Source organism: Lepidochelys olivacea, assembly GCF_965140295.1.
Source record: "Lepidochelys olivacea isolate rLepOli2 genome assembly, chromosome: 20".
NCBI classification, from domain to species: domain Eukaryota; kingdom Metazoa; phylum Chordata; order Testudines; family Cheloniidae; genus Lepidochelys; species Lepidochelys olivacea.
Window position 1 is genome coordinate 18,371,303 of NC_140430.1, and position 27,172 is coordinate 18,398,474.

At 55.7% G+C, this 27,172-nt stretch overlaps 1 protein-coding gene across 1 annotated transcript; it reads right to left on the bottom strand.

Moving 5' to 3' along the window:
* Positions 1 to 9,677: 9,677 nt before the first annotated feature.
* RAB3D (RAB3D, member RAS oncogene family) lies at positions 9,678 to 26,987 on the bottom strand. Its single transcript, XM_084610295.1, has 5 exons — positions 26,809 to 26,987; positions 18,137 to 18,364; positions 13,109 to 13,227; positions 11,696 to 11,820; positions 9,678 to 10,952 (listed from the first exon to the last, which is right to left on the bottom strand). The coding sequence occupies exons 2-5, from the start codon at positions 18,362 to 18,364 to the stop codon at positions 10,765 to 10,767; spliced, it is 660 nt and encodes a 219-aa protein (XP_084466421.1). The 5' UTR covers positions 26,809 to 26,987; the 3' UTR covers positions 9,678 to 10,764.
* Between the last annotated feature and the right edge of the window lie 185 nt (positions 26,988 to 27,172).

The following is a 27,172-nucleotide window of genomic DNA, read 5'->3' on the forward strand; positions in this document are numbered from 1 at the left end:
CCTCCTTTGGCTCACCTTGTTTAGCTGGGTAGCTCTTCCATGCAGGGGCTGTGTCTCTGGGGGTCTATACTCCGTGTCACGGGTAGCAGAGTTCAGATAACCACGGGAACTAGAGATCCCCACCCCTGCTTGCACTTGCCCCCAAGATCATGCTGAAGCCTATAGGGCACAAAGATTTGACCAGGGTAACGCCCGCCTTGATCATCCATGCTCCTGTCTAAGACTTAGAAGGATGCACAATGAGGGTTCAATTCCTGCCTCTGCCACAGACGCCTTGGGTTGCATTGCTTTAATCTCTCTGTGCCTCAGTTTCCCCCAGTCTGCAAAATACTGAAGACTAACCCTGAGTTGTCTTGGGGTAGGTTCATTCTGAGGCACTACCAGGATGGGGTGCCACATAAGGGCCAGCCTGGAGCTCCGGGGCCTGCAGGACCCAGGGCCTGTGGGCAAGTGGTCAGCTCCCGCCTCTCCGTCACATGGGCTCAAGGTGAAGGCTGAGCAGTTCCCTGCAGCACTGGGGCAAATCGCTTGGTAACTAGAGCTCTGTAGCAGCATGGCTGGAATCCAGACCATCACCCTCCTAAAGCACAGGCCCTTATTGTTCGAGCTATCAGGGACTCTCCCTCAGCTGTTAGCTCTGTAGGGACTATGACACACAGTGGTCCAGGTCATCACTTCACCACAACAACCAGGCTACAACTCAGGTCTGACAGCACAAACCCCTATGGCTTAGAGAGGGGGAAATCTCTACTGGTTGAACGGGGTCTATGACCCAGAGTGGGCACTCAAAGACTCACCCTTGGCACGCCAAGCTCCCCGAGTCCCAGTGATCCTGCTGCCCAGCCCAACACGGCGGCTCCCCTATGGCACAACCTGTGCCAGAGTGACACCCCCCATCACCCTGGTGAAGGTGGCACATTGGTGCAAAGCAGACCCCGGGGGAGGGTATGACCCCCCCCAAGGTCAGACATTCCCCTTACGCACACGTCTCTGGAGACTCAAGGGTCAGGAAGAGGCCAGAGAGGCTGCCAGAACTCCACCAGCAAGTTTAACATCCCTTCCCAGCAATCCCGTGGGTGACCAGCAGGAGGCACCCCGCTGGATCTATGCAACGGGGCGACCCTCCTCCTCCTCCAGTTTGGTGCCCCCAAACTGGGTTTTCAGGGGGAAATTTGGTTACTGGAACCTTTAAAAGAAAGAAAAGGAAGGGGGAGGGGTGTTTGGGATAAAGACTTTTGAGGAAAAGATTCAGTGAACATGAGAGAATTTTAGGTGAAATTTTTCCACATGGAAGAAAAAAGGGGTTGTTTTTTTTACTGGTGGCAGAATTCTCCTCTACAGGCCAGGCTCCCTTGTCAGACTACATCTCCCTTGATGCACCGTGACCTCCCCTTCTAGTGAGAGATGGCGGCGCCTGATTGCAGTGCCTCCTGGGAGTCGTAGTTCAGTTTCCTCACAGCCCACAGCATTCGCAGCCAGCCTACAGCTCCCCTGATGCGAGAGAGCAACATTTCCAACTAAGAAATCATTCTGTTTTCAGGCTGCTGTTGCTGCAGATGTAGTATTCCCACCTCTGCCATTGGCTGGCTGGATGACTTTGAGCAAGTGACCACCCTGCTGTGTGCCTCAGTTTCCCTATTTTACAGATGGTGTTAACAACACTTTTTTTTTTTTTGTTAAAGCACTTTGAGAGCCACTGATGTAAAGCCATGAAAAGCCCTAGAGAAGCGCAAGGGATTATCATGACTGATTCCAAACCGCCCGGCTTTGGTGGCCTTCCCGGCCCGCAGCAAAAGGGGGTTTTTGGGGTGGAGGGTGCTCCCAGGACGAAGGAGGGTTGGAAAGGTGTTTGGCCAAATTATTAATTTCTATCGCACTCACACCCTGGAGCCCTAGATACAGGCTAGGAACCTGCTGAGCTGGGTCTGTACAGCACCCAGCACAACAGGAGAGTCTCTGTCCCTGGAAGCTTAAAGTGAAACCGGTACAACTGTGGATACAGCTAAGGGTCAAGGTAATGGAGAGAAAGCCAGTGGCCACCCCCAATATGGCAAATACCCCCCCAGTGGCAGCATTCCAGCCTCAGGGTCTCATTTCCTGAATTCAAGCCAGTTCAAATTACATCACACCCTTTTCCCCCAAGACCAGCTGTGGGTTTCCCCAGTCTCGTCTCGTCTCGTCTCGTCTCGTCTCGTCTCGTCTCGTCTCGTCTCCACTCCACTCCACTCCACTCCACTCCACTCCACTCCACTCCACTCCACTCCACTCCACTCCACTCCACTCCACTCCACTCCACTCCACTCCACTCCACTCCACTCCTTCCTCCCTAGAGCCCTCTCCTGTACTAACCTTCCCCTGCCCCAGCTGGGAGCCTTTTATACTCCTGAGCAGGCAGTCACATGACTCAGTCTCCTGGCCCTGCCCATTTCCAGCTGGGTCTGATGTTCTTAAAGGGGCCACATCTCAGAACTAGCCCGGTGGGTAGCTAGGGCCGTCCCTACCAATTATGGTGCCCTACACAGCCTGAGCACCTGCTCCCCCGCCCCCCGGCAGGTCTGGGCTGCACTTAAGGCCTGCGGGGAGCTGTGGGGGGCCGCTCAGGCCCAGAGTGGCCTGGAGGATTAGCGGGGGGGCCTGGTGCTGGCAGCAGGCAATGGAATGACCTGGCCCCAGCCGTGTCGCGCGGGGGCTTGGGAGAAGGGGTGGGAAATGGGGGTGGGAAGAGACAAGGCAGGGGTGGACAGAGTTGTCCCAGGCCCCGCACCCCCCCACACCCCCGCCCAGGAACGCACAGGGGGGCCAGCTGGGGGATGGGGCTGGCTGCTGGTGCTCCCTCATACGAAGCGTGCAGCTGCTTAGGGCACCATGAAATTTGTGGAAACTTGGTGCCCCAAAATTCGTGGTGCCCTTCACAGCTGCGTATTCTGCATATGCCTAAGGACGGCCCTGGTGGTAGCCGCCCCCACCCCCAGCCCGAAAAGAGAGCACGCCGCCCGGTTAAGGGTAGGCGCTGATCCTCTCCCCTCATCTGTTTTGCTGTTGTGGCGGGCAGCGGGAATCAATCGGGGACGTAGCAAAGACAGGTCCTTTGCTCTCCTCGCTAGCTTTGGGGGCCACTGGGAGTTTTTTAAGGACTCAGCTCTCTCGGCTGTGCTCAGAGCTGGACGTTTAACCCCCCCCCCCCCGGGAAAGACAGCAAGGGAAGGGTCTGGGGACCTGCGCCCGAAATAGGCCTTCCCAGCGGTGTGGGTCGCTGTGGGCGAACTGGTGGGCTGGCTCAGGGTCTGTGCATGGCATAAAGCGGGGGATTGATTAATAACATGGCGGGGTAATCCCAGCACAAGGCTCTGTCCATCGCGCTGTGGGCTAGTGGTTAGTCCTTGGGGAGCGAGGGTCTAGGTGCTGGTTCAGCCGCTCAATTTGCAGGTCACCCTGCGCAAGCCCCTGTCCCACTCTGTGCCTGCTTCCCCTTCCACTCTCGGTCGGGGTCTGGGCAGCGTCTGGCACAACGTGGGGCCCTGATCTCAGTCGGGGTCTGTGCAGCGCCTGGCACAATGGGGGGGGCCCTGAGCTTGGTTGGGGTCTGGGCAACACCTGGCATGACAGGGGCCCTGATCTTGGTCCACGTCTGTGCAGCACCCCGCATAGTGGGGGGGCCCTGCTCTTGGGCAGGGTCTGTGCAGTGCCCAGCCCGGGGTGGTGGGGGCCTGCTCTTTCCCACGGCCTTTAGATGCTATGGCGTTATAAATAATAACCCTCGTCCAGATTTCCTTTCCTGCCCCAGGCTTTCAGTGTGCAACATGCTTCCGCCACCAGCTGTGCAATGAGCGGGCCACATCTGGGCTGCCGCACCACAGCTGCATTTGACAAGCTGATCGACAGCAGGAGCCAAGCCCCGCAAGCACTGCCTGCTTCGGCTGCTGACGGGGCGCCAAGCGCCAGCCAGCTCCAGAAATGAAGTCTCCCTGCCGAGGGCAGCGTCACCACGGGCCAGATCCCCGCTCGGCGTAAAGCAGCGTCGCTCCACTACAGCGATCTGGCCCCGCGCGTCGGCTGACTCCGGGCTGCGGCGAACCTCGCCCCGGCGTTGGCCGAGCGGCCCTGGCCGAGCGATTTGTCCGGAGGTCTCGCTGCGGCGCCGTTGAAGGCTGGGTGCCAGGTGCAGAACGGTGCCAATTATGTACCACGCTGGCTTGGAAATATTTCATGCCCCTTCCTTCCCCTTCACGGCACCCCGTGGCCAACCGAGGGGGAGCTCAGCTCCCAAGAACGCGACTGAATTCGTATTACCGCCGCGGCCAGGTTCATTCCCCAGGAAATTATACCAACAAGCGCTTGGCCCAATGGGTTCCCCCCCCACCCCAGCTAGGAAAGAGGAGAGGTCGATTCACCGTAAATTATTAGCTGACCCTCAAGCTTTGCTTAGTGACGGCACCGTTTGCACGAAGCCGGGGACGTGAGGGGCAGGCTGGTACGTGGGGAAGTTTGTTCTGTTGAGATGAAGCCCCCCCAGCTTGCAGGAGGCTGGACAATGCACAGTCCTCGACCGAGATCAGGGCCCCCATTGTGCCAGGCGCTGCACAGACCCCGAGCGAGATCAGGGCCCCCTTGTGCCAGGCGCTGCACAGACCTTGACTGAGATCAGGGCCCCGTTGTGCCGGGCTCTGCCTCGTTACCTTGTAGAGGACAGTTCCTGCCACAAAAAGTTTACAATCGAGCTGATTGAAATGTTTGGGCTGAAATGTTTTTTCAGGAAAAGATGCAGAGTCAGTGACACCAAAACCTTTCTCGAACATGCTGGTTCTCGATGGCTGTTTGCCTAGAAAAAATAAGTCCGAAAATGACACAATGGTCCAAGTTTTTGTTGCATTACTTCCTTCCATTTTATTTTCGTTTAATGTAAAAATAAAACACCCACTTGTAAACTAAGCAAAGCGTTCCACTTGAGCCGGAACAATCCCCCCTGCCCCAAGTTTTCCCTTTGCTGAGAATTTCGAAAAGGTTCCTTGACCTGTACTTGTGAGGGGTTTGATGTTTCAAAATTGTCAGCGAACCAGAAACACCATTATCAGCCCAGCTCTCGTTTCCAGCCAAAATAGACAAGACAAAAGGCAGGGTTATATGCCTTGGTTTGCAGAGGGGGAAACTGAGGCACAGAGCGGCAGGAATTGAATCCAGGTCTCAGGCCAGGCCATTCATCACGAGCCCACCCCTCCTTCCGGTTTTCATATCCTGTTTCAACACTTGCTAAAGGAAAGGTTCGGCTTTGCTTTTTTCAACCGCATCCTTTGCTTCCCCCAGCCAGTTGCCATTAACAAGAAGCACAGAAAGCTGGCAGCCATTGGAAGGGTGCCCATCTTTAATTAGCCTTCCCGTAATGACAGATCGCCTCGTTAGTTTAACCCCCACCCCCGTCCCTTAATAAGTGCAAAGAAATCATTAGCCAGGCACATGGCAGACAGCAGCCATTTCCCCTGGCGCCATTAACATCCTCTGAGCGCCCCCGCCAAAAGATTTGGGAGCAGTTGGTTGGGTGAAACTGACAAGCGATCGGAAAGAGGGAATTAAAAGGCATTAGGGCCTGTATTTCCCCTCCCTAAATTCTCCTGTTTTTGAAGGGGGGGGGGCGATAAAGACAGCTGGGAAAATTAACACCGGCACTATTTGTGCGGAATGCAACTGCGACGGTCGCCACCGGCCTGAATGATTCAGGACAAACCTTCTCATTTCAAACACAGTTTGTCCAGCTGCAGTGCGTGTCTGTCCACATCGTTTGCACAGCATCACATCCTGCCAGGGGCCACAAATTGGGCTAGACCCTCTCTACAAAGCTGCTGAAGACCCCGGTGGTTGTTTTCTAGAATTCTAAGATGTTTTTTAAAATAAAGGTCGGGTGACCAGCTGTCCCGATTTTATAGGGACAGTCCTGATTTGGGGGGCTTTTCAGCACCTATTACCCCCCACCCTCATCCCGATTTTTCACACTTGCTATCTGGTCACCCTAAATAAAGGTTTCAGAGTAGCAGCCGTGTTAGTCTGTATTCGCAAAAAGAACAGGAGTACTTTGTGGCACCTTAGAGACTCACCAATTTATTTGAGCATCAACTTTCATGAGCTACAGCTCACTTCATCGGACCTAAATAAAGGGGGACTTTTGTCAGATTTTTAACCAAAGAAAAAAGGCCATTTATAGAAAAGGCCGTGATTTTATGGTGCTAGGAACAGCTATTAACTCATGATCATTCCTTGCTAGCAGGCGAAAGCACCCACCGATAGACTGAGCAACACATACATATTAGCTAGGCTGGGTTCGCTTTTCATCGGGAAGGGTCGATAAACGTTGATTTCACCAGACACCCCCAAACCGAGGCAAAACTGTTTCCATCGATCATTGACCTGGCCAGCCGGGCAAGTAAGAAACATGCCTCTGGAGAGTTTATTAGCGTTTGAGTGAAGGGTAAAATGCTGACAGTGCGTGTGTTGGTGGCTCTCGACTTTACCTTGTTGAATCCCAAAGTCGAGTGTCATTGGCCGATCCCCTCCCCGGGCCTGATCCCCCGCATATTTCCCCACAACTGTGAAAATTTAAATACATAACAAACAATGCTTTGTAACCCATTTTGTGCAACGGTGAACATGTAAATTGGTTCCAAAAAATCAAAAATATGCTTAAAATAAACATCGCTCATATCCATCGAAATGATGGAAAAATCAAAATCGAATTCTGCCAAAACTAAACTTGGGGTTCCTTCAGGTCCCGCAGAGGAGCTGCCTGGCACTCAAACGCTTGTCTCCGTCACCAACAGAGCTTGGGCCAATACAAGTTATTACCGCCCAACTTGTCTCTCATATCCTGAGACAGACAGGCCTACACCACCACATAAATATATCATCTAGCCACTTGAGGGGGCCCAAGACTCGCACGCGTACAAATCAGTCATCAGACCGTTCTGTTGTGATTTTCAAAGGCATTATTATTCTTTATTAGGCATATTATGGTAGCGCTCAGAAGCCTGGTCATGGCCTAGTATGCCAGGCCCTGTACAAACACAGAACAAAAAGACCATCCCTGCCCCCGTCATACCTAAATCCCACTTTGGTCAGGTTTAAATTTATTTAGGCTTATTTTTGGGGGTGGATCCCTCCTTCCCAATGTTCACATGCTACATCAGTTATAAACCCCCCACCCCTTACAGAGATCTGACCGCAGGGATTTTAAATACCAATGCGAGCGTATTTATCTTTGGCTCAAGTCAGGGGTAACTGGATGAAATTTCACGGCCTCTGATCCACAGCGGGTCAGGCAGGATGAATGAATGATCCCTTCTGGCCTTGAACTCTGTGCATCTCTCTCTCTTAAATAATTCTCGAAAAGGGGGAGGAGGGAGAAAGGCATCGATGGGATCTGGCCAAGAAGAAAAGGGCACAAGGTTAAACAAGGCATCTACCGCTAGGCTACAGCTTAGCTGGGAGTGTGGATATTTACACGTGACCGATCAATGGTTTGGCTTTTGCTAAAGGCACTTTTGTTTTCAAAGTAAGAAATTGGCCTCTCCTCCGTTTTTAAAGAGTGCACATCCCCTGGAAACGTGAGCGACTCGACACTTTCCTTTAACACACACACACACACCCCACGGCCAAAACACTCTGCACGGCTGGGGTGCGAAGCGTATAAGCATTGCATTGTGAGTGGAGGGACGGCGCACCGTAGGATGACCAAATGTCCCGATTTTATAGGGACAGTCCTGATATTTGGGGCTTTGTCTTATATAGGTGTCTATTACCCCCCCATCCCGATTTTTCACCCTTGCTGCCTGGTCACCCCAGCGCACCGGTCCCTGCAGCCGAGCCCTGAGCGCTTGCTGCACAGAAAGCTGTGAGATCGGACTCCAGGAGAGCCGAGTTGTTGAACCAAAGTTTGCTCCAGCGAGAAGCTAATCGATAGCCGTGGAGGGGTTGAAATGATCCATGCAGCGTGGGACGGAAGTGGACTGTTGTACCTTTTCCAGCCAAGACGCGCCGTGTCCCAGCACGGCCGGGACATCAAGGAGTGCTCATGTCACCCTGGAATGCAGTATGGGGCAGCTGACACACTGAGTCCAGATTCCAGAGGCTGATTCTCAGTTAAGGCCCCTTTAAGGTTGAATAAAGTAGGCGGAGACAGCCTCACCTGAGAATCCTGCCTCCCCCCCAACACACACACACACACACTCTGTGCAGGGGCAGGGCCTACTCCAGCCAATGGGAAGCTGGCATCAGGGCACTGAACCGAGTGTGTGTGTGTGTGTGGGGGGGTGGCTGGAACACACTGCATTGTGGGTACTCCATGCTTCAGCAAGGGCTCTTGGGAAACAGAGCATGAAATAGAGCAGCCCAGTGGCTGCTCTAGCTGACACAGGGACTAGGCATGACCCCAGAAGTAGGGAAGTAACCAAGAGTCATGCCCTGGTCCAGGTCCAAGCATAGCCATCCCCGGTGGGGAATCCAATGATTTTCCTCCCTCGGGGGGTTATCCGAGGCTCATCTATCAGCTAAAGCTTTCTGCAAGGTGCCCCATTGGGTGCCTGCGTGGCACCTCCCAAAAATAACAACACTGAAGTCTTTGGGGCTGATGGGGATAATTAATGCAAGCTGGGAGCAGAGGGCATCATAAGGGGAGTCAGATGTCCTCAAATCCCAGGGAACTGCAAGGGGATCTGGGCCCCAGGCACCCCGAAATCCCAACCTGAAGCCAATTCGGACACCCTGGGCGCTCCCCACCCCAGCGTGGCATTGCTCCTCAATGCTGCCCTGCGAGGCTCGGTTCTAGGGCAGCTCTGCCTCAGCTTCCCCGCAGCGCACCAGCCCCTCCCAGGGTAGGACGCCGAATCAAAGAGCGACGGATCCCGAGGCCTCAAGCCTGGGGCAAGCTCTCGTGCTGTCTGCATGAGATTAGGGTCTCAGTCACTGCCAAGCCAGGCTCCAGCCTGGAACCAACACCCCAAGATGGGGGGAAGTCTCTGTATCCCTTGGCCCTTGCAGCCAAACTGGTCCAATTCCCCAGTGCCCTGCACCGCAACCCCACTGCAACCCCTCCCTCCATGCACCACTCATGCAAACCAGCTTGGATTGATTTTAACCCCTCACAGCCTTGTGTAAATAAACCACTGTACAAGGCTCAGTGCAACGGGAAATCAGGCCCAGGACCTTTGGTTTTACAAGACTCCTAGGCCTGCAGGTGTTGGTTCAAACTGATCCGATACATTGAAGGTATTCTACATTTTTCCCAGTCCGTGGTCTTGTCTCTCCCCTGGCCCCTTTCTACATTAAGGCCCAGATCCCCAACTGGTGAAACCCAGTGTTGTTGCATTGACACAAGAAGGGCCAGATCCCCAGCTGGTGTAAACCAGTATCGCTCCATTTGCGTGAGAAGGGCCAGACACCCATTTACACCAGCTGAGGGTCAGTGTGAGCTGAGCCTCTCGGGGTTTACCCCTCTCCCCCCACACAAATGGCTAATGATTTTTGGTGCCTCCAGGGTTGGGGTGCTCAACCGGAGGCTGCTTAAAGGGACCCAATTTTCAGGAAGTGCCAGGCACCCCCCACCTTTAAGGCAGCTCCCTCAAGGCAAGTCCCCCAACTGCAGACCGCAAAAGCAGGAGATGCTTTGAGGAAAGAAAACAAAGAGAGGGCCCGACTCTCCAGTGCCTTGTGTTGTCATTTTCACTGCAACCCCCGCACAGGAGCATTTGACACTAGTGCAAACAAATGCACCAGGTAGGGGAGTGCACTAGGGACCCCATGCCATTTACAGAGTGTGTGACTCTATGGGAAGCCGTCATTTGGGGTTGAGTTGCTTTGGAAATGCTGCAGTGGTGCCTCATGGGAGTTGTAGTTCATTGGCCTCGAGCTCCCATTCTCCAATATGAGCCAGGTTCCTTAGTTGGACTACGTCTCCCATGCTGCACCAGGGCCAGAGTGTGGTGCATCATGGGAGATGTAGTCTGACCAAGAAGTCCAGTCTACAGAAGAGAGCAGGAGCACGAGGCACCCGGACTACAACACCCAGGAGGCATTTCAGAATCAAAGTTGCTCCGACTTTTGGTCAAAGATGTTCAGGACACAAATTTTCCCTGGGAAAAACCTGAAATTTTCAGTGGAAAATTGAGATGAAAATGGATCTCCCCCCTCTCCCACCACCTGTTTTCCAGCATGAGGATTAATGTCCCTCACACCAACGTGCAGCAAACCCTGTGCAGGAAACCACCCCACATCTTCCTCCCCCTCCCCCCGGGCACCCCTCTCCATCCCCTTACAAACACAGAGCGGTTGTCACAGATCTACATGGGGGTTCGATGCCCCAGCCTTTTGCAAAGCTGCACCTAGAGCTTGGTTAATATCAGACATGCTCCGAAGACAGCGAGGATCTGCTGAGGCATCGAACCCCCGTTGGATCCGTAGCACCCACGTCAGCGCCATCAAAGTCAAAGGAAGTCAGGCCAATTTGCATCAGCTGTGGGGGGCCTGAGCCTGCCCCACCACCTCTGAGGTCTGGTGGATGGGCTCATGTTCCTCATCCCTCAGCTGGCCATGATTGCCGGGACGGACAAACCGTGGATTGGGGATAAGGAAAGGGAGGGCGACTCCACTGCATTGTTGTCATAGGCAAATAGAAAAACATTGGGGCAGCAGCCCAAGAGATGTGCCTCTCCCCATAACGTCCCATCCTATTTATCTATGACATCAATGTGACCGCTGCGGCGGTGGGGGGGGGGGGTCTGTTATCTAGCAAGAGCAGCTGCTGGACTGCGGGGGCGGAGTCTCGGTCAGGGCCCCGTTCTTGCTGTTGCTGACGAGGGTGGGGTTGGTGTCCAGGCTCTCGTTCATCTTCTCGCAGATAATGTCCACCAGGCGCTCAAAGACCTGCTTGACGTTGATGTTGTCCTTGGCGCTGGCTTCGAAGAATTCAAACCCTGGGAGGGAAGGAGGGAAGGAGAAAGAACAGAAGGAGGAGAAAAATCATGTGTTGGTGACTGAAAGTACACACAACACAGAGTCAACCTGTGGAACTCCTTGCCAGAGGATGTTGTGAAGGCCATGACTATAACGGGTCCAAGACTAGATAAGTTCATGGAGGATAGATCCATTAATGACTATTAGCCAGGATGGGCAGGAACAGTTCCCAGCTTCTGGCAAACAGAGGCTAGGGACATGGGCAACAGGGGATGAACCACTTGATGATTCCCTGTTCTGTTTATTCCCTCTGGAGCACCTGGCACTGGCCACTGTCAGAACACAGGACACTGGGCTAGATGGACCTTATTTAGGTGCCTATCGAACGCTGATTTTAATGGGAATTTGGTTTTGCCAAATTGTTGCAGTTGGAGGGAGGAAGAAAACCCAAACCAAACAACCCCCCCAAAAACAAAAGAAAAAATTTTGGGGGGAGAAAAAATTCAAAAAGGTTTTAGTTTTTCATCTCAAAATGTCCTTCAATCATATTCTTTAAAATGAAACAAAAGAGGTTAAAAATGCTCCAATTCAAACCTTCTGCCTCAAGTCGAAGCTAAGTCGGTTTCAGCTTGCTGAACATTTTGAAAACCGTTGACCCCCCCTCCCAACGAAAGTTAATTCCGGTGTCTTTAGAATTGTCGACAAACCGGAAAATCCGTTCCAGGATCTCCAGCCGACGCCCTGCTCACTGCAGGGCACCTACCTAGCTCATCAGCCAGCCGCTTGCCATCCTCCGTGGCCACCACTCGGTCGTCCTCCAGGTCACACTTGTTCCCCACCAGGATCACCTGGGCATTATCCCAAGAGTAGGTCTTGATTTGAGTCGCCCTATGGAGCGGGGGTGGGAATTGAACTTGGGCCTTGCTTACAAGCCACACCCACCCCGCTGTCAATCACCTGCACCCCACCCCACGAGGACTCCTTCCTCCCTTATAAAAGATAACGGTTACAAATCCAATGTGTTTTTTATTGCTGTGGACCCGCACTACCCCTGTCTTAAAGGAACATGAGCCCCACACCATGAATTTGAACTACATATAGGCTCTTCCATGGGAGGGATTGAACACATCCTTCCCCCACTCCTCCCTACCCTCCCAACTCACATTGTTTACTATCCTTTTGAAGTCAGGACTCCTGGGTTCTATCCCCAGCCCTGGGAGGGCTTTGGGGTCTAGTGGTTCGAGCTGGGGGGCTGAGAGTGAGGACTCCGAGGTTCTGCCTATCCCCAGGTTTAGGAGGGGAGAGGGATTAGTGGTTAGAGAGGAGGGGGTGGAAAAGATGAGTACTTTGGCTGTCTCTGCTACTTTGCGTCTCAGTTTCCCCTTCTGTGAAACAGGAATCATACCACTACTAAATATCGACCCCCGTCTGTAAAGCACTCTGAGATCTTTGGAGGGAAAGTGCATCCATCAGTGCTCCGTGGTGTTAAATTCAGTCCCAGGAAAAAATGGCACCCAGTGGGCTTTGTGCGAGTGAAAGCAGCCATCCGAGGGCTCCCCTCCCAGAACAGAACCCACGACCCTCGACTCCCAACCTCCCCAGCTGTAACCACTAGACCCCCCCCCCTCCGGGGTTTCCCCATTGTTCAGTGCAGTGACCTGCCTCTTCCCTCCCCGAAACCGCCCTGCCCCCCATAAAAGATTTTAAAAATCCAATGAGCCTTTACAGATGGCCCCCTCCACATCGTGCCACGTCTTTAAGGAACGTGAACGCTGCAACCTCATCAGGAGTTTCCAATGGAGGCAGGGCCCTCCCCGGGGAGGGGGGGATTGAGGGGGGCCATATCCCCTCCCCCACTCACACACAGTTTGCTTTCTGCAGACGTAGGCAGCTTGGCTGCATCAGTTACACTCAGGCAACTCCACCCTCTTTGAGCTATCAACTCAGGCTCTCGGCAGACTCAGGCAGACGTCAGTTTTGCTCGGCTCAAGCTTTTCTTCACCACCAGCACCAGTCAGAGAGCTAATTTTCCCCCACGGAGAACTTGACCTCAATCTCTCTGACCCCCAGGGAGCCAGGGGCCCTAAACAGGGGCCCTCTAGTGCCTGTATTTTCAGTCAGCCCTGGACACGACTGGCTCTCATGGTACAACGCAAGGGAACATGGGGTCTCTTACCAGTCCTGCACGGCGTTGAAGGAATCCTGGTTGGCGATGTCGTACATCAACAGGAAGCCCATGGCTCCTCGGTAATAAGCCGTCGTGATTGTCCGGTATCTCTCCTGCCCTGCAGTGTCCTTTAAACAATCCCGACCCCACAACACACACAAATAAGAGCTACTGCTTTGCAAGATCCCCAGCTGCACAGGGGAAGATTTCAATTCGGAGCTAGCGCTGTGGGAGGCTTGGGGTTAATGCTCCCCCTCACTTCCTGCCACAGACTCCCTCCCTCCCATGCCTCAGTTTCCCCATCTGTAAAACAAGGGATAACCCTTTCTTTGGGCTGCACGCTCCCTGGGGCAGGGCCCATCTCTCCCCAGGTGTCCGCAGGGCTGCTCCAGTTAGGGGCTGTGAATCAGGTGAAGCGGTGCATTGTGGGAGGGTGAGAAATGTCAGCTAGTCCCTATCTGCTTGGCCTTGCACGGCTCTTATTGATTCTCCAGAGCGCGGAGACCAGAAATGGGCCTGTTACTGTGGAGACCAGAGAGCGCACAGAGGGCCGTGACAGAAGGATCTTTTCATTAAAAGGCCTGGAAGCGTCAGGCTGGTACCAGGAACTGGGGCCAGTTTCCATGACAGCTCAGACGCACGTAAGATGCATTGTTTGCGTGTAATTAGAAAAAAAATCGATTAATAAAAAGGGGCCCAATGGAAATTTGAATGGGCTGCTGATAACAATGAAACACTGGCGAGCCGGACGGTCCCGTATCTGCCGTATGGAGAGCGAGCAAAGAGCGGGGGCTTGCCTGGGTGGGGTGGTCAAGGAGGGGACGCGTGGAGGGGTGAGGGAGAGCAGACGGCACACGGAAGAGACAGGGTGGGATTCTAGCCCGCCCGCTGCATAAGACTGGATGGGGATGAAAGGGAGTGGATTGAGGCCCGATCTCTCTGAAAAGTGCTTTGCCAGCGTAGCTACCCCCAGCCACAAAGGACTCCTTGCGGGGACCCGGCTTATCCCAGTAAAGCTGGGTGCTCCACCAGGATCGCTCATTCCAGCCCACCTGACCGAAATCAACGAGCCCAGCAAAAGCAACGCTCGGCTGGTATAACCGCGTCTCCACGAGGGTTTCTGCTGGGTCGGCCAGACATCACCCGTCTACCAGGCATTGACTAGCAGAGCTCTGCCGGCGGACATCTGGAATGGAGAGCTGGCCTTCGAACTGATGGGAGGACAGAGCAGGTTTTAGCCTATGGAACTCATTGCTAGGTGATGGGATAAACACTAGGTTTTAAACTAATCTCAGTTAAATTAATCGAATTTAGAGGATCAGCTCCCTGGGGCAGGGACCGTCTTTTTGTTCTGTGTTCATGCAGCACCCAGCGCCATGGGGTTCTGGGCCACGGCTGGGGCTACTAGGTGCTACCGTAAGTCCTCCTTTTCTTTTTGCGAATACAGACTAACACGGCTGTTACTCTGACACCTAATAATGTACAGCACCCAGTGCAATGGGGTTCTGGGCCACATGACTGGGGCTCCTAGGTTCTACCGTAATACACCTGACAAATAATGTACAGCACCTACTGTAATTGGGTTCCGGTCCATGGCTGGGGCTCCTTGGTGGTACTGTAATACACCTAATAATGTACAGTTTCAGAGTAGCAGCCGGGTTAGTCTGTATCCGCAAAAAGAACAGGAGGACTTGTGGCATCTTAGAGACGAACAAATTTATTGGAGCATAAGCTTTCCTGGGCTATAGCCCACTTCACTGGATGCATCGAATGGAACATATAGTAAGAAGATAGATACATACACATACAGAGAAGGTGGAAATATGCAGACTAGATACCTTTAACTTGGGTTTGAATACAGACTGGGAGTGGCTGGGTCATTCCACATATTGAATCTATCTCCCCACGTTAAGTATCCTCACACCTTCTTGCCAACTATCTGAATGGACCGTCTTGATGATCACTACACAAGTTTTTTTCTCCTGCTGATAACAGCTCATCTTAATTAATTAGCCTCTGACAGTTTGTAGGGCAATTTCCACCTTCTCTGTACGTATCTGTCTTCTTACTATATGTTCCTTTCTATGCATCCAATGAAGTGGGCTGTAGCCCAGGAAAGCTTATGCTCTAATAAATTTGTTAGTCTCTAAGATACCACAAGTCCTCCTGTTCTTTTTGCTAATAATGGACAGGGCCCAGTGCAATGGAGTCCTGGGCCATCACTGGGGCTGCTAGGTGCTATCATAATACACATATTTATTAAGCTCTCTTTTTTTTGGAGGGTCAGGCAGAGGTTGTAGAGAGTCGGAGACACTTCCACTGATCCTTTTGGGAGGTGGCAGGAAGGCATCTGTCCATCCTCGTTTGAATTAACCCCTCTCCTTTCAGCCATGTCCCCTTACAGCGAAGCACAGGTGTAAATACTTATTTATGAGGCGTACCCATCCAGCCCAGGAGCCCATGCGCCGGGCACTGTACATCCACTGAACAAACAGATGGACCCTTCCCCAAAGAGCTTCAGATCTAATTAAGCAGGGGAGTGACTCCAGCAAAGCCAAGCCAAAGAGTTTAAGCACCGGCTCCTACACGTGCCCCTGATCTAAATCACCCATCCCTCCTAGTGGTCAGGTCAGCGCCCAGAGAGGGCTTCCATTTGCTAACACTGCTCCTCCGGGTCTCTCCCACCCCCACAGTGGGGCAAGAGGTTGCAGTGGAAAAAACACACTGGGCCAAATTCCCAGCTGACTGGAGTCTGTGGAGTTATGGCCTGCAAAGATTCAAGCCACAGCGTCTGCAGAGACAGCTCAGCCTGAGAAATCACCGGAGCAGGACTCCATCTGGCCAGGCAGCCTTTCTCCAAAAGTGGTATCTTGTGGCAGTGAGTTCCACAGGCTAACTGCATTGACAGAGGGTAAATGAGGAGGCAGACATAGTTCAGGGGTGGCATTAGGAGGCCGGTGAAGTTCCCACCATGGAAAAATCAGTGGGAATGAGTTCCACAGACTAAAAAAAAAGGGGGACAGATTGGGTCTCTCAGTCCCCAGGCTGGTGGGGGAGACCCCAGAGGATTTGGGGGCGGGAGGGAAATAATCTGTTTTGGGTGGAGAGTTTGCATGATGGTGCCCAGTGGCATTTACCAGAGTCAAGGTAACGCCAGCTGCTGCCCGAGCCAAAGCACACGCAGGCTGGTGCCATTACCATGGTGACTGCCAGAGGCCTTCGGGAGCAAAGAGACTCCGACCCCCCTCCCTCCCCGCGAAAGCCAGTGACAGCTGCAGCTGCCGCGTGGGGAGGGATGTTTACCCGCAGCACCGGGGGATCCGGCTGCACTTAGTGACTTCGCCACAGCTGCCGGCCATGGAAAGAACAGGGAAAGAACGAGCTGATCCGGTCCCGCCAGCTGGGACTGAGCGGCCCCTGGGGCCTCGACATGAGGTGGGCCCGATCCCCACTCGGCCACAGAGCCAGTGGAGTCAACGGGCCAGATCTCCAGCAGGTGTAAAGTGACCTAGTTCCACGGACCCCAACAAAGCAAGGCTGAGTCACACCAGCTGGGGGCCGGGGCCTGTGTCACGTGGCATCCAAGAAATAAAAAGTCTTAAAAAGTGTCGTTCTCCACAGAATGAGTCACGGGGCCTTTCCCCTCCAGGGGGCGCCAGCTCTGATCTGGCCCCAGGGCAGGGGACTGGCTGCCTCAGGGGGGCTGGGAATGGGGCATAGGGTCTTTCCCCTCCAGGGGGCACCGGCTCTGATCTGGCCCCGGGGGATGGGGGGGACTGGCTGGCTCAGGGGTGTGTGGAATGGGGCACAGGGCCTTTCCCCTCCAGGGGGCGCCAGCTGTGATCCAGCCCCAGGGCGGGGGAATGGCTGGCTCAGGGTGGGGAGGTGGGGTCTTTTCTTTGTAGGGCCGCAGTTTGCTGCACGGAACGGCTTCCCCCAACAGAAGAGAGAATGAAGTTCTAAAAAGGAAGCGTTGCAGTACTCCAGTGATTACGGCAACACCCCCCCCCCCCCCGGGTAGGAAGTGTGCCTATTTCACGCCCATTTGCTACACACAAATGCTGGGAGCTACCAAGTTCTTATTCACTCCCTGTGGGGGGAGCTGGCCCAATACCCCACCACGCAGGGCAGAGCCTCTCCAACTGCCAGGCCTCCAAGCCGTCGCCCCCTGGGCAGTGGGGGCTCAGGGCTGGAGTCTGGCATGGGGGGGCTGTACAGAACAGGGTGCTGGGGGGAAGGAGTACGCCCCGCATGGGGCCAGAAGTCCCAGGATTCTGGTACTGAAGGGTCAGCACCGGGCGAGGATTGAAAGGAAAAGGGCTGTCAACCCTCATGCTTCAGGACACAGGCCAATCTCTGGCTCGGGGTCAGGAGGAATTCATCTGAGGTATAGTATTGCCCAGCTAGGGGCAGCCGGGTGGGTTGGACGCCTCTGTCTCTCCCCAGTGTCTGGCGCCGACGGTGGAATATACAGGATGCTGGATCTCTTCTGGCCTGAGGCCCCTGATCATAGAATCATAGAATCATAGAATATCAGGGTTGGAAGGGACCCCAGAAGGTCATCTAGTCCAACCCCCTGCTCAAAGCAGGACCAATTCCCAGTTAAATCATCCCAGCCAGGGCTTTGTCAAGCCTGACCTTAAAAACCTCTAAGGAAGGAGATTCTACCACCTCCCTAGGTAACGCATTCCAGTGTTTCACCACCCTCTTAGTGAAAAAGTTTTTCCTAATATCCAATCTAAACCTCCCCCACTGCAACTTGAGACCATTACTCCTCGTTCTGTCATCTGCTACCATTGAGAACAGTCTAGAGTCTATAAGCACGGGGCTGCGGCTTATCCTCCTTACCTACCATCAGTACTACGGTAACATTGGGAGTCCCAGGCGTGGCCCAGGACGCCATGTGCTAGGTGCTGTACTAAACACAGCACAAAGAGACAGTCCCGCCCCCAAGAGACAAACTGGCCCGCTGGGCTCCCCCGGGCCTCCCTCACTCCCCTCCAGGGTCCCCACTTCCCTCCCCTCCCTGGCGCTCACCCAGATCTGCAGCTTGACCCTCTTCTCGTTCCTATAGACCGTCTTCACCTTGAAGTCGATGCCCACGGTGCTGACAAAGGCCGAGGTGAAGGAGTCGTCGGCGTAGCGGAACAGGAAGGACGTCTTCCCCACGCTGCTGTTCCCGATGATCAGCAGCTTGAACATGTAGTCAAAGTTCTGGTCAGCGGCATCTTTCTGGGCCTGCCGGGTGTCGTTGGCGGACGCCATCTGGGGGGCAGAGAGGGGGCATCAGCAGGGCAGGGGGGTTCTACTCCCAGCTCCAGGTGGGGGGTCTAGTGGTTAGAGCAGGGGCAGGCAGGGAGCCAGGACTCCTGGGTTCTCTCCTGGCTCTGGGAGGGGAGTGGGGTCTAGTGGTTAGAGCTGGGGAGCTGGGAGCCAGGACTTCTGGGTCTCATTCCCAGCTCGGAAGGGGAGTGGGGTCTACTGGTTAGAGTTGGGGGGGCTGGGAGCCAGGACTCCTGGGTCTCATTCCCAGCTTCGCCAAGGACTTTACTCTGTGCCTTTGAACAAGCCATTCTGCCTTGCTTTCCAGCCTCCTACAGAAAACCCCAGCCAGCCACAAGGCTAAGAAAAGCCCTGCGATCATTCCTCTCCCAGGCCGGCTAGGACACGCAGCATTTGTGAGGTTTCCAAAAGAGAGGATGTGACCCTGATTACGGGTGTTTGAGGGGAGGAAAAAAAAAAAGGGATCCCAGTTCCTCCTCCTTTGGAGAGCCCTTTCTGGGAGCAGCCAATAAGTGGCGATCAGCAGAGATCCCAGCCCAGAAGAGTCATTTACCACCAATAACATACAGATCGTCACTGGATCTTTGGAGGAGTAGATTGTCAAGCCCTTGGGGGCAGGGCCAGTCTCTCTGTTCTGGATTTGTACAGCACCGAGCACAATGGGCCTGTGACCGGGGCTCCTAGGCGCTACCATAATACACTTAATAAATAATGACTCCCAGGTTCTTCTCCCAGCTCAGACCTGCTGAGTGACCTCGGGCAAGTCACTTCCCTGCTCTGTGCCTCAGTTTTCCTTCACACCCGCTGTCTCATATGTCGGGTGCTCTCGCGATGCAAATAAGAGCCCCAGCCATGGCCCAGGACACCCACTGTGCCAGGTGCTGTACGTTATTTATTAGGTATATTACAGTAGCACCCAAGAACCCCAACCATGGTCCAGGACCCCATTGTGCCAGGCGCTGTACATTGTTTATTATGTGTATTACAGTAGTACCCAAGAGTCCCAGCGTCTCCGGTCCTGCACAAAGACATAACAGGCTAATTAATTTGCTCAGGGATTGTATTCATGCAGCAACCAGCACAACTGGATCCTGACCTTCTTGGCGGCTTCTAAGCCCTACCTTGAATGCAGCTCTCCCAAGCTAGCGCCCTAACCACTGAGCCATCCTGCCTCCCCATTGCAGTGCCCTTGTCCGAGCTCTGGCACAGCCCAGGCCGGAGAATTTCACTCAGCTGCTCAGGGATTTGCTCAGGTGCCCGTTTCCTGGTGCTCCCTGCGTGGCCCTTCCCCTCCGGCAGAGACAATCCTTCTATGCTGGGCAGGATTGACCTGCCCCTCAGGCTGGGATGTGTCACACCTGACCAGGGCGGGGTGGGCGTAGGAGGCTGTCTAAGCTCAAACACAGCTGTTTGCTAACTGGGAAGTGACAGGAACTGTGGCTTTTGCTTCTCACCCCTACTTCAAACCAAACCAAAATCAAAACCTGTTTACCTAGAGGGAGAAGGGAAGACATTCACTCCCGGAGGCAGGGCAGGGAGGCTCAGAGAGAAGAATGGCGGGCGTGGGGTGAAGGTCCTAGGCTTCAGGAGATCTGGGTTCGAATCCTGCTTCTGCCACTGGGTGAGACCAGGGGCGAGTTGCTGGCATTTTTCAGAGCAAGCACAAGGTGGGGGCTGAGTGGGGCCCGTTGAATACTATCCACACAAGCTGTTTTCTGAGGGGAAACTGGAGTTTTTCGACTGAATGAAATTTGTCCGGAAAAGCATCTGCTTTCTGCAGAAAAACTGGATTTTTCCACCACAAACCAGAATGCCCGGAGCCCAGGAGACTTCTGTTGGCAAGCGCCATCGCAGTGCCTCAGGGGAGCTGTAGTGCGGCGACTCCTGCCCTGGTTCTATTCCAGGGCCCGGGTCATCACTTGGACTACGTCGCCCATGATGCACCAGGGTCGGCCACTCCCATGATGCAGCACTCCGCTCACTAATAAGGTTATGTGGCTGCTTCTTGGGAGTTGTAATCCTCCGACAACCAGGCAATGGAGTTAAGCTCACGGCTTCCACAGCACGTGTGTGTACACCCCCCGGCATGTGCTGGGGGGGCCTGATCTCAGAGGCGGCCTGCACAGCCCCCGGTGCATGCTGGGGGCCCGATCCTGGTGGGGGTCCGTGCAGCGCCCACTCTCAGTTAGGGTCTCTGGGTGCTACCGTAATGTCCATCCCTGCTTCGGATCCAGCGCTCTGGTGGTGGCCTCACGCAACACACAGATGGAACCGAAATGCCCCATGCCTCCCACAGCTCGCAGACAGGGTTAAACGCTGCCAGGCGGGAGCCAGCAAGACTGGCTTTGTAACCGCTCTCGCCAGGGCTCAGTGAGTCACGCTCCCCGCCACCGTGCCAGCAGGCTAGAACAGCTGCCTCTTCGCCAGGGCCTCCAACCCAACCAGCCCGACCAGTTCGGATCCCTGTGGCTCCGGGCCAGTCAAGCCAAGTAACCAGCTTGTCCTGACAGCCACTGGGCTCTGCCCTCCGAGAGCTGCCGCATGGTGCCAGGGAGAGGACACTAGGGTGAGGCCCAGGGCAGCTGGGCTCTATTCCCAGCTCTGCCAGGGACCTGGGGAGACACGTCCCCTTTTTGTGCCTCAGTTTCTCCTCTTGTCCTTTCTTTGTTCAGACAGTGAACTCTTTGGGACAAGGACTGTCTGGCTAAGTGTCTATGCACCGCCCAGCATGGGGGGGCGGTCCCCCTCAATCTCCGTCGGGCTGCTGATTTTGCTCAGGGTCTATATAGTGCCCAGGACAATAAGGGCCCTGATCTCAGTCAGGATTCTATGTGCTACCTTCATACACCTAACAGTCGTGATGCCAGCGTTAAAACCGAGTTGCATGTTGCCCTTGAAGCTGGGATCCGACTCTCTTCATTTCATCTGACAAAAATCCAGAGTATCCTCCCCACACGTACAGCCCCCACTCTCCGGGGACAGAGCGAACTGCCTGAGAATTCGCAAGGAAATTCGTTAACTAATTTAGGAGCTAGAATTAATCTAAAACTGGGTCCTCGGCGATCTTAACCCCTGGGTAACGCAGACCCCCTCGAATGTCCCATCCTGGGAGCTTGCGCCCAGGCTGTACCTGAAGCAATTAGGTTGCAATTAAGCAAAGTTGTTAATCGTTGCATGTAAGAACGCTCATTATAACAGGCTCAGCAGGGCCGTTATGACATCAGAGGTAGCTTAACCAATCCCCGCCCATCTTCCACCGCTAATTTGCATGCCACAGTGTCATGGGTTGGAGGGAGATTGGCGGCAAGAGTTCTTATTGGTAGACTGCTTGTCCAATCATTGCTGTTTTAAGACCCTGGCTTCACGCTAGGGCGTCATGGCATGGTTGTCTCCATCCTGCTGTGCATGGAGGCAATGCTGCCGGGGGAAACTGAGGCAGGGGGAGCCCTGGGACTCATCACCGAGCTCGTTCCATCTGAAGCGATGAACTCTCCCGGAGTAGTGCTCTCCTCAGGGTTCTTGGGTCAGGGGTGGGAGCTGGCCTGCAAGGGGGAATGGAAGGCAGGAGGGAGTGGAGGGGTATCGGATGGATGGGCAGGGCAGATGGGCACTGGCATGAAGCAACCCACAGAGGGGTATGCGCTGGATGGGCACGGGCACGCAGCAGTGCAAGGGAGGGATGGCCCTGCCGGGAGCTGGCACACGGCCATCCCGTGCCAAGGCATGAGCACGGCCAGGGCAGACGCAAGCCAGGAATCTTGTGCCGACGACCAGAGCAAACCGAAGGAGAATGACTAACTGCGGCTGGATCCGACTGTAGAGGCCCTGGTGCAGGGCCCTGACTCACAGCCTGGGCTCTCTGCCCTGCCAGGTGGAGACTCTGGGGCAAGAGCTAACAGGAAAGGGATTGCGGGGGGGACAGGACACAGTCATCCCCAGGAGGGCTGCAGAGTCCCTCTCTCCACCAGGGAGTGTATCCCGCTCCGGTCTCACATCAGGCCGTGAAGCCTCTAGGCCAGACCCCCAGCTGGTGTAGATCAGCGTTGCGCCACTGGGCCCGTTTACACCAGCCGGGATCTGGCCCTTTATAAATGTTGATTTTGCAAGGCGAAGGGCTTGTTTATTTACAGCTGTAATAGGGGCCGCTCCCTGCAATTTACAACCAGAGGGAGACCAGGCAGAGCGAAGACAAGCTGCTGGGGCCAGCTGCCCCGCTGGCATAACCTGGCGTCAGCTGGTGTACTCCAGAGGAAGGGGCCAATGCCCCTCTAAGGCCCTGCATGGCCGATCCTTGCCCGAGGTCCCACCCTTGGTACATGAGCGAGTCACCCACCGTGTCCCGGCTGCGCTGGCCGGCCTCGGTCCAAGGCACCATTGTGCCGCCCCTTATGCATGGCGCAGGTGCTCTGCAAGGCCGCCCCATGATCCTGCTTCACCTCGCACTATTAGGTGTATTACGGTAACAGCTAGACGCACCCTGCCCACCCCCAGAGATTGAGGGCCCCGTGGGTAAGGACTCAGGGAGAGGCAGTCCCTGGGAGGGGGCAGGGCAGGGCAGAGCTGGGAGTGGACCGATGCAACTCAGCACTGGGTGAGGAATCCCTGCATGAACAGCCCCAACGCACCACCCCAGAGGTGGCTGCATCTCTGCACCAGGGGAGGGACCCCTCTGCCACGGCAGAAGTGGTGGAGGGGCATAGCAGATGTTTATACAGGGATCCCTCACACGGCAGCGAGATGCAGCCCCTTCTGGGGTAAGCCACAGGGGCTGCTCCTACAGGAATCCTTCACCCCGAGCCCCTGCCCAAAGGGGTGATTCTAGGAGGGGCTTTTCCCTCCCCCTCTGCACAGCCTAGAGGGGCCAGAGCATGACTGAGAATAGGAGACAGCAGCTTGATGGAGTTAAAGTGGCAGGGCCCGGGATGCTGGGGGCAACAGAACATGGCAGGGCAGTGCCGTGGTGGGCCCAGCAGCTGGGAAATGAAACCCAGGCCAGCCAAGCTGAAAACCCAAAAAAAACAAGCACCCAAACCCGGCCCCCAAACCTGGAGAGATCTGTTATTCTTGGCAAGAACCTGCAGGCTACTGCTCCCCTGCAAATGCTGCTGTGTCATCTCTTCCACACAAATCCCCTGGGGGCAGCGAGCATGGAGACACAACCCAGACAGGAAGGGGCTGGGGGCTACCGCAGCTCGAATTAGCCACCTGCCTGGGTGTCATTACAGGTGGTCATAAGAGGGTGTGATTGGAAGGCACCCTGTACAGCCGAGAGCTGAGCCATGCCCTGCTGATGATAGACAGGGATCTCACCTGGTGCTGAAATGCAGCCACTTCTGGGGTGAGGTGTGGCAGCTGTTTATACAGGAATCCCTCACCTAGAGCCACAGTGCAGCAGCCTTGGGGTAGGGCACCGTGGCTGTTTACACAGGGATGCCTCACCCCACGCTGCGATGCAGCTGCCTCCAGGGTGGGGCGTGGCGGCCGTTTCACGATGCACAGCGACACCACACAAGAAACGAGGATATCGTATCCAATCGAAGCACTGTGTGCACATGGGGGGGCCATTTTAAGCGGGCACCAGAAGCTGGAGTTCACGGGGGAGGGGGGGAAGACCGCAGCTCCTAGCTGCTGAGAGGTGAGCCTGACCGGAGGGGAAGGCTGGAGGGACACGAGGCAGAGTCTTCAGGGCAGGACACGTTTTAACTCTGGGAGGGTCTGTCCAGGCTCTGATGGATTCTCATCCCCCATCCCTTCAACTTCCTCCCCCATAGATTTTCAGGTGGCTTCAGGGGCCCCCCACTCTGGGAAGGAGGCACTTGCTAGGCACCCGACATTTGCGCATCAGCTCAGACCAATACACCGACCAATGCCCGCTGCATCCGGGGGCTGATTATCCCCCATCAGCTCAGATCACATCTCGGCGGAGACACACCATAGGCTAGAGCCGGCCCTGGGCCACAAAACCTACAAGAGCTTAGGGGAGTCCTCAGGCGTTTGGCCTACGACTCAGACCCTCTTTAGCATCTCTTAAGCTGCTGCCTGCGAGGAAATACGCGGCCCGTTTTCTAGCCAGACACACAGCACCAGCGAGAGAAGGCCTCAGACTTACACACCTTGCAGCATCTCAGGATCTCAGCTCCCTGCATAGCTACGCACGATGCTACCTGGAGCGTAGGCATGATTTGCGCCCGGGAAGCAGCGGCTAACTGCCCCTGTGACTACCGGCCCCTGGTGTCTCTCTGGGGCTGCTGGCTCGTTCCCCAGGATCTCGGCTTTCACTGATAGGAACAAGCCCCTCACCAGCTGCGCTGAGTGGGGGAACCTCAGAAAGGGGAATCCCTCGCAGGGGCGAGTCCGGGAGGATCGCGCGCAGGGATGCGAAGGGTGCCGCTGGCTCGGAGGCCCGCATGATGGCTGGTTGAAGGCTGCCATCAGTAACGTCCCTCCTGTGAGAACGGGGGCTGGGAGGTGCACGGAGGCAGGACGGCCCAGTAGTTAGTGCACTAGCCTGTCTTGGGAAAGCCGAGGTCATTTCCCTGCTTGGTCACAGAGGATCAGGAGTGACCTTGGGCAAGTCACTGCTCCATGCCTCAGTTTCCCCCAAGTGGAACGTGAGGACAATAGCACTGCCGTGCCTCACAGAGGGGGCTGGGAGGATACATACACTAAAGATTGGGAGGCACCCAGATACTACAGTGATGGGGGCCTGCACAAGCCACAGTTCATGTTGGTGCCGCACGGGGGCGGAGTTTGGGAGGGGCCACCCCTTAATTCTTTCCCTACAAATCAAAGAACCGAGCCCATGGGCCACGCTGCTCTGATCCCCTTCCGCCCCGCTCCCCACGAGGGATCCTGGCCCCAGAGACCCAGCGGGCAACAGGATCGAACCCGGAACCACAGCACCATCCACTGCTGGGCGGCGGCTCAGGTAGGCAGAACTTAGTTTGTGGGCGGGGCATGGATGGGGCCCTCCCCCCAGTCTGACGCTGGTGAAAATGGGAATCCAGCTGCAGGTGTGGACAGCACCCAGGGGTGAGTGCGGCATGATCGGTGCCCTGTCACCATGAGGGGCGGGCAGCTACCCCACAGGGAGAAATCCCCGGCTAGGGGAGGCCTCAATTCTGCAAGAGATTGGAGCTGCCCTACCAGGCTGATGCCCTGGCCATTATCAACATCCTCTCCCCGCCCCTTCCCTTCTCCAAATGGCTCCTGTTTTGTGACATGGAATCCCCGCCCCCTCCCCTACGAGTGAATGGTGCACGTGGACTGTGCGATCCCTGGGGCAGGCACCAATGCAGTGCAAGCTCTGCCTGACCGGGGCTGTAAGCTTCCTTTGCCAGTATTCTGGGCCCTGCCCTGGTGTCAGTGAGAGCAGCCTCAGGGCTGCTCTAATTGCTGCTCCGCCCCTGGGAAGCGGACAATAGCATAGGGTGTGTTGGCCATGCCCCCCATCGGCCCCCTACACCGGGAGCAGGACCGATGCAGGATCCTTAGGGGTCAGAGAGACCGCTCCTGCAATGGGGGTGGGGTGAGGGGGAATCTTGAGGGGACCCTTAAAGGAATCAGAGTGTAGAACCAGACCCCCTCGCTGTCCACTTGCCCCCACACAGGCCTTGGGTGAACGAGAACCCAGCCAGGCCCACAGATCCAGGCTGGTCACCCTGAGAGCCTCAGACCCGATGTGAAGTGCCCTGGAGACACACAGCCGCCCTGAGGTGTACCCAGGAACCGAGGGTGCCCCTGGCTCGGGAAACCTCCTGAATCAGGTGTTAGGAGAGCAGCCGTTCCCTTCTGGTCCCCCCACAGCTGATCCCTGGCTGGAAACCAGGCGACTGCTTCCTGCCAGCCCCCGAGCTGTCACCCGGGCTATTTTATTGCTAGCTTCCTGCAGTCTTACCGGACAAAACGGACTTGGGAAAGTCCCTGCGATTGAACCAGGCATCTTCCGAATCAGAATTCGGTTCAGTGCCCCCCGCAGCACCCGCTAAGGGCCAGGAGTTTCCCAAGGGGCTCCGCTGTGGGTGGAATGGCCCCCAGGAACAGACGCGTGATCCCAATTTACGCCGACTGAGAATCTAGCCCGTTATCATTTCTCTGACGGTAGCACCTGGAAGTCTCAACGGAGACCCGGGCAGCCCCCGCCGCGCCGCGCCGCTGCCCAGACCCCAACCGGGACCCGAGCCCCCGTCGCTCCCCGGACCTTACTCAGGCCCCATGGTGCTGAGCAGGGGGTTGCTGGTCCCTGACCAGGCTCCCGGCCACTCCCACAATAAGGAAAAGCTTCTATCGCCCGTTCAATGAGACCAGCCTGGGGGGGGGGGCATTCAGCAGCCCCCGCCCGTCTAATCACCCCCCTGCGAACGCCCAGAGCCCCGGGGAAGTCCCCCCCCCCCACGCCGCTCCAAACCCGGCTCTTGCCAAGTTACCTTGGAAGGGGCGCGCGGATCTCCCACTCGCGGGCCGCTGTGGGGCTGGTTCCCCCTCTGCCCCCCTTCTCTGCTGCAGCCGGATCTGCGGCGCTGAGGCCGGAGGGAGGAAGGTGCGTCTCGCCCCAGACCTCAGCAATCGACTTCCCGCATCTGAGCGGCCAATCTCCTTGGGCTGATGTGGCTGCACCGGGGCAAGCCTGGCGCAGGTCCCCCCCCCCCCCCGCGCGATCCGGCGTGACGAGCGGAGTGGGGGCGGGTTTGCAAACAGGCATTCCCCGGCCCAGCTCTGCAGAGGGCCTGATCCGGTGCACGGGGCTGGATCTCGGGAAAGACGCAGGGGGCCCGATCCCCCGCTGGTGTA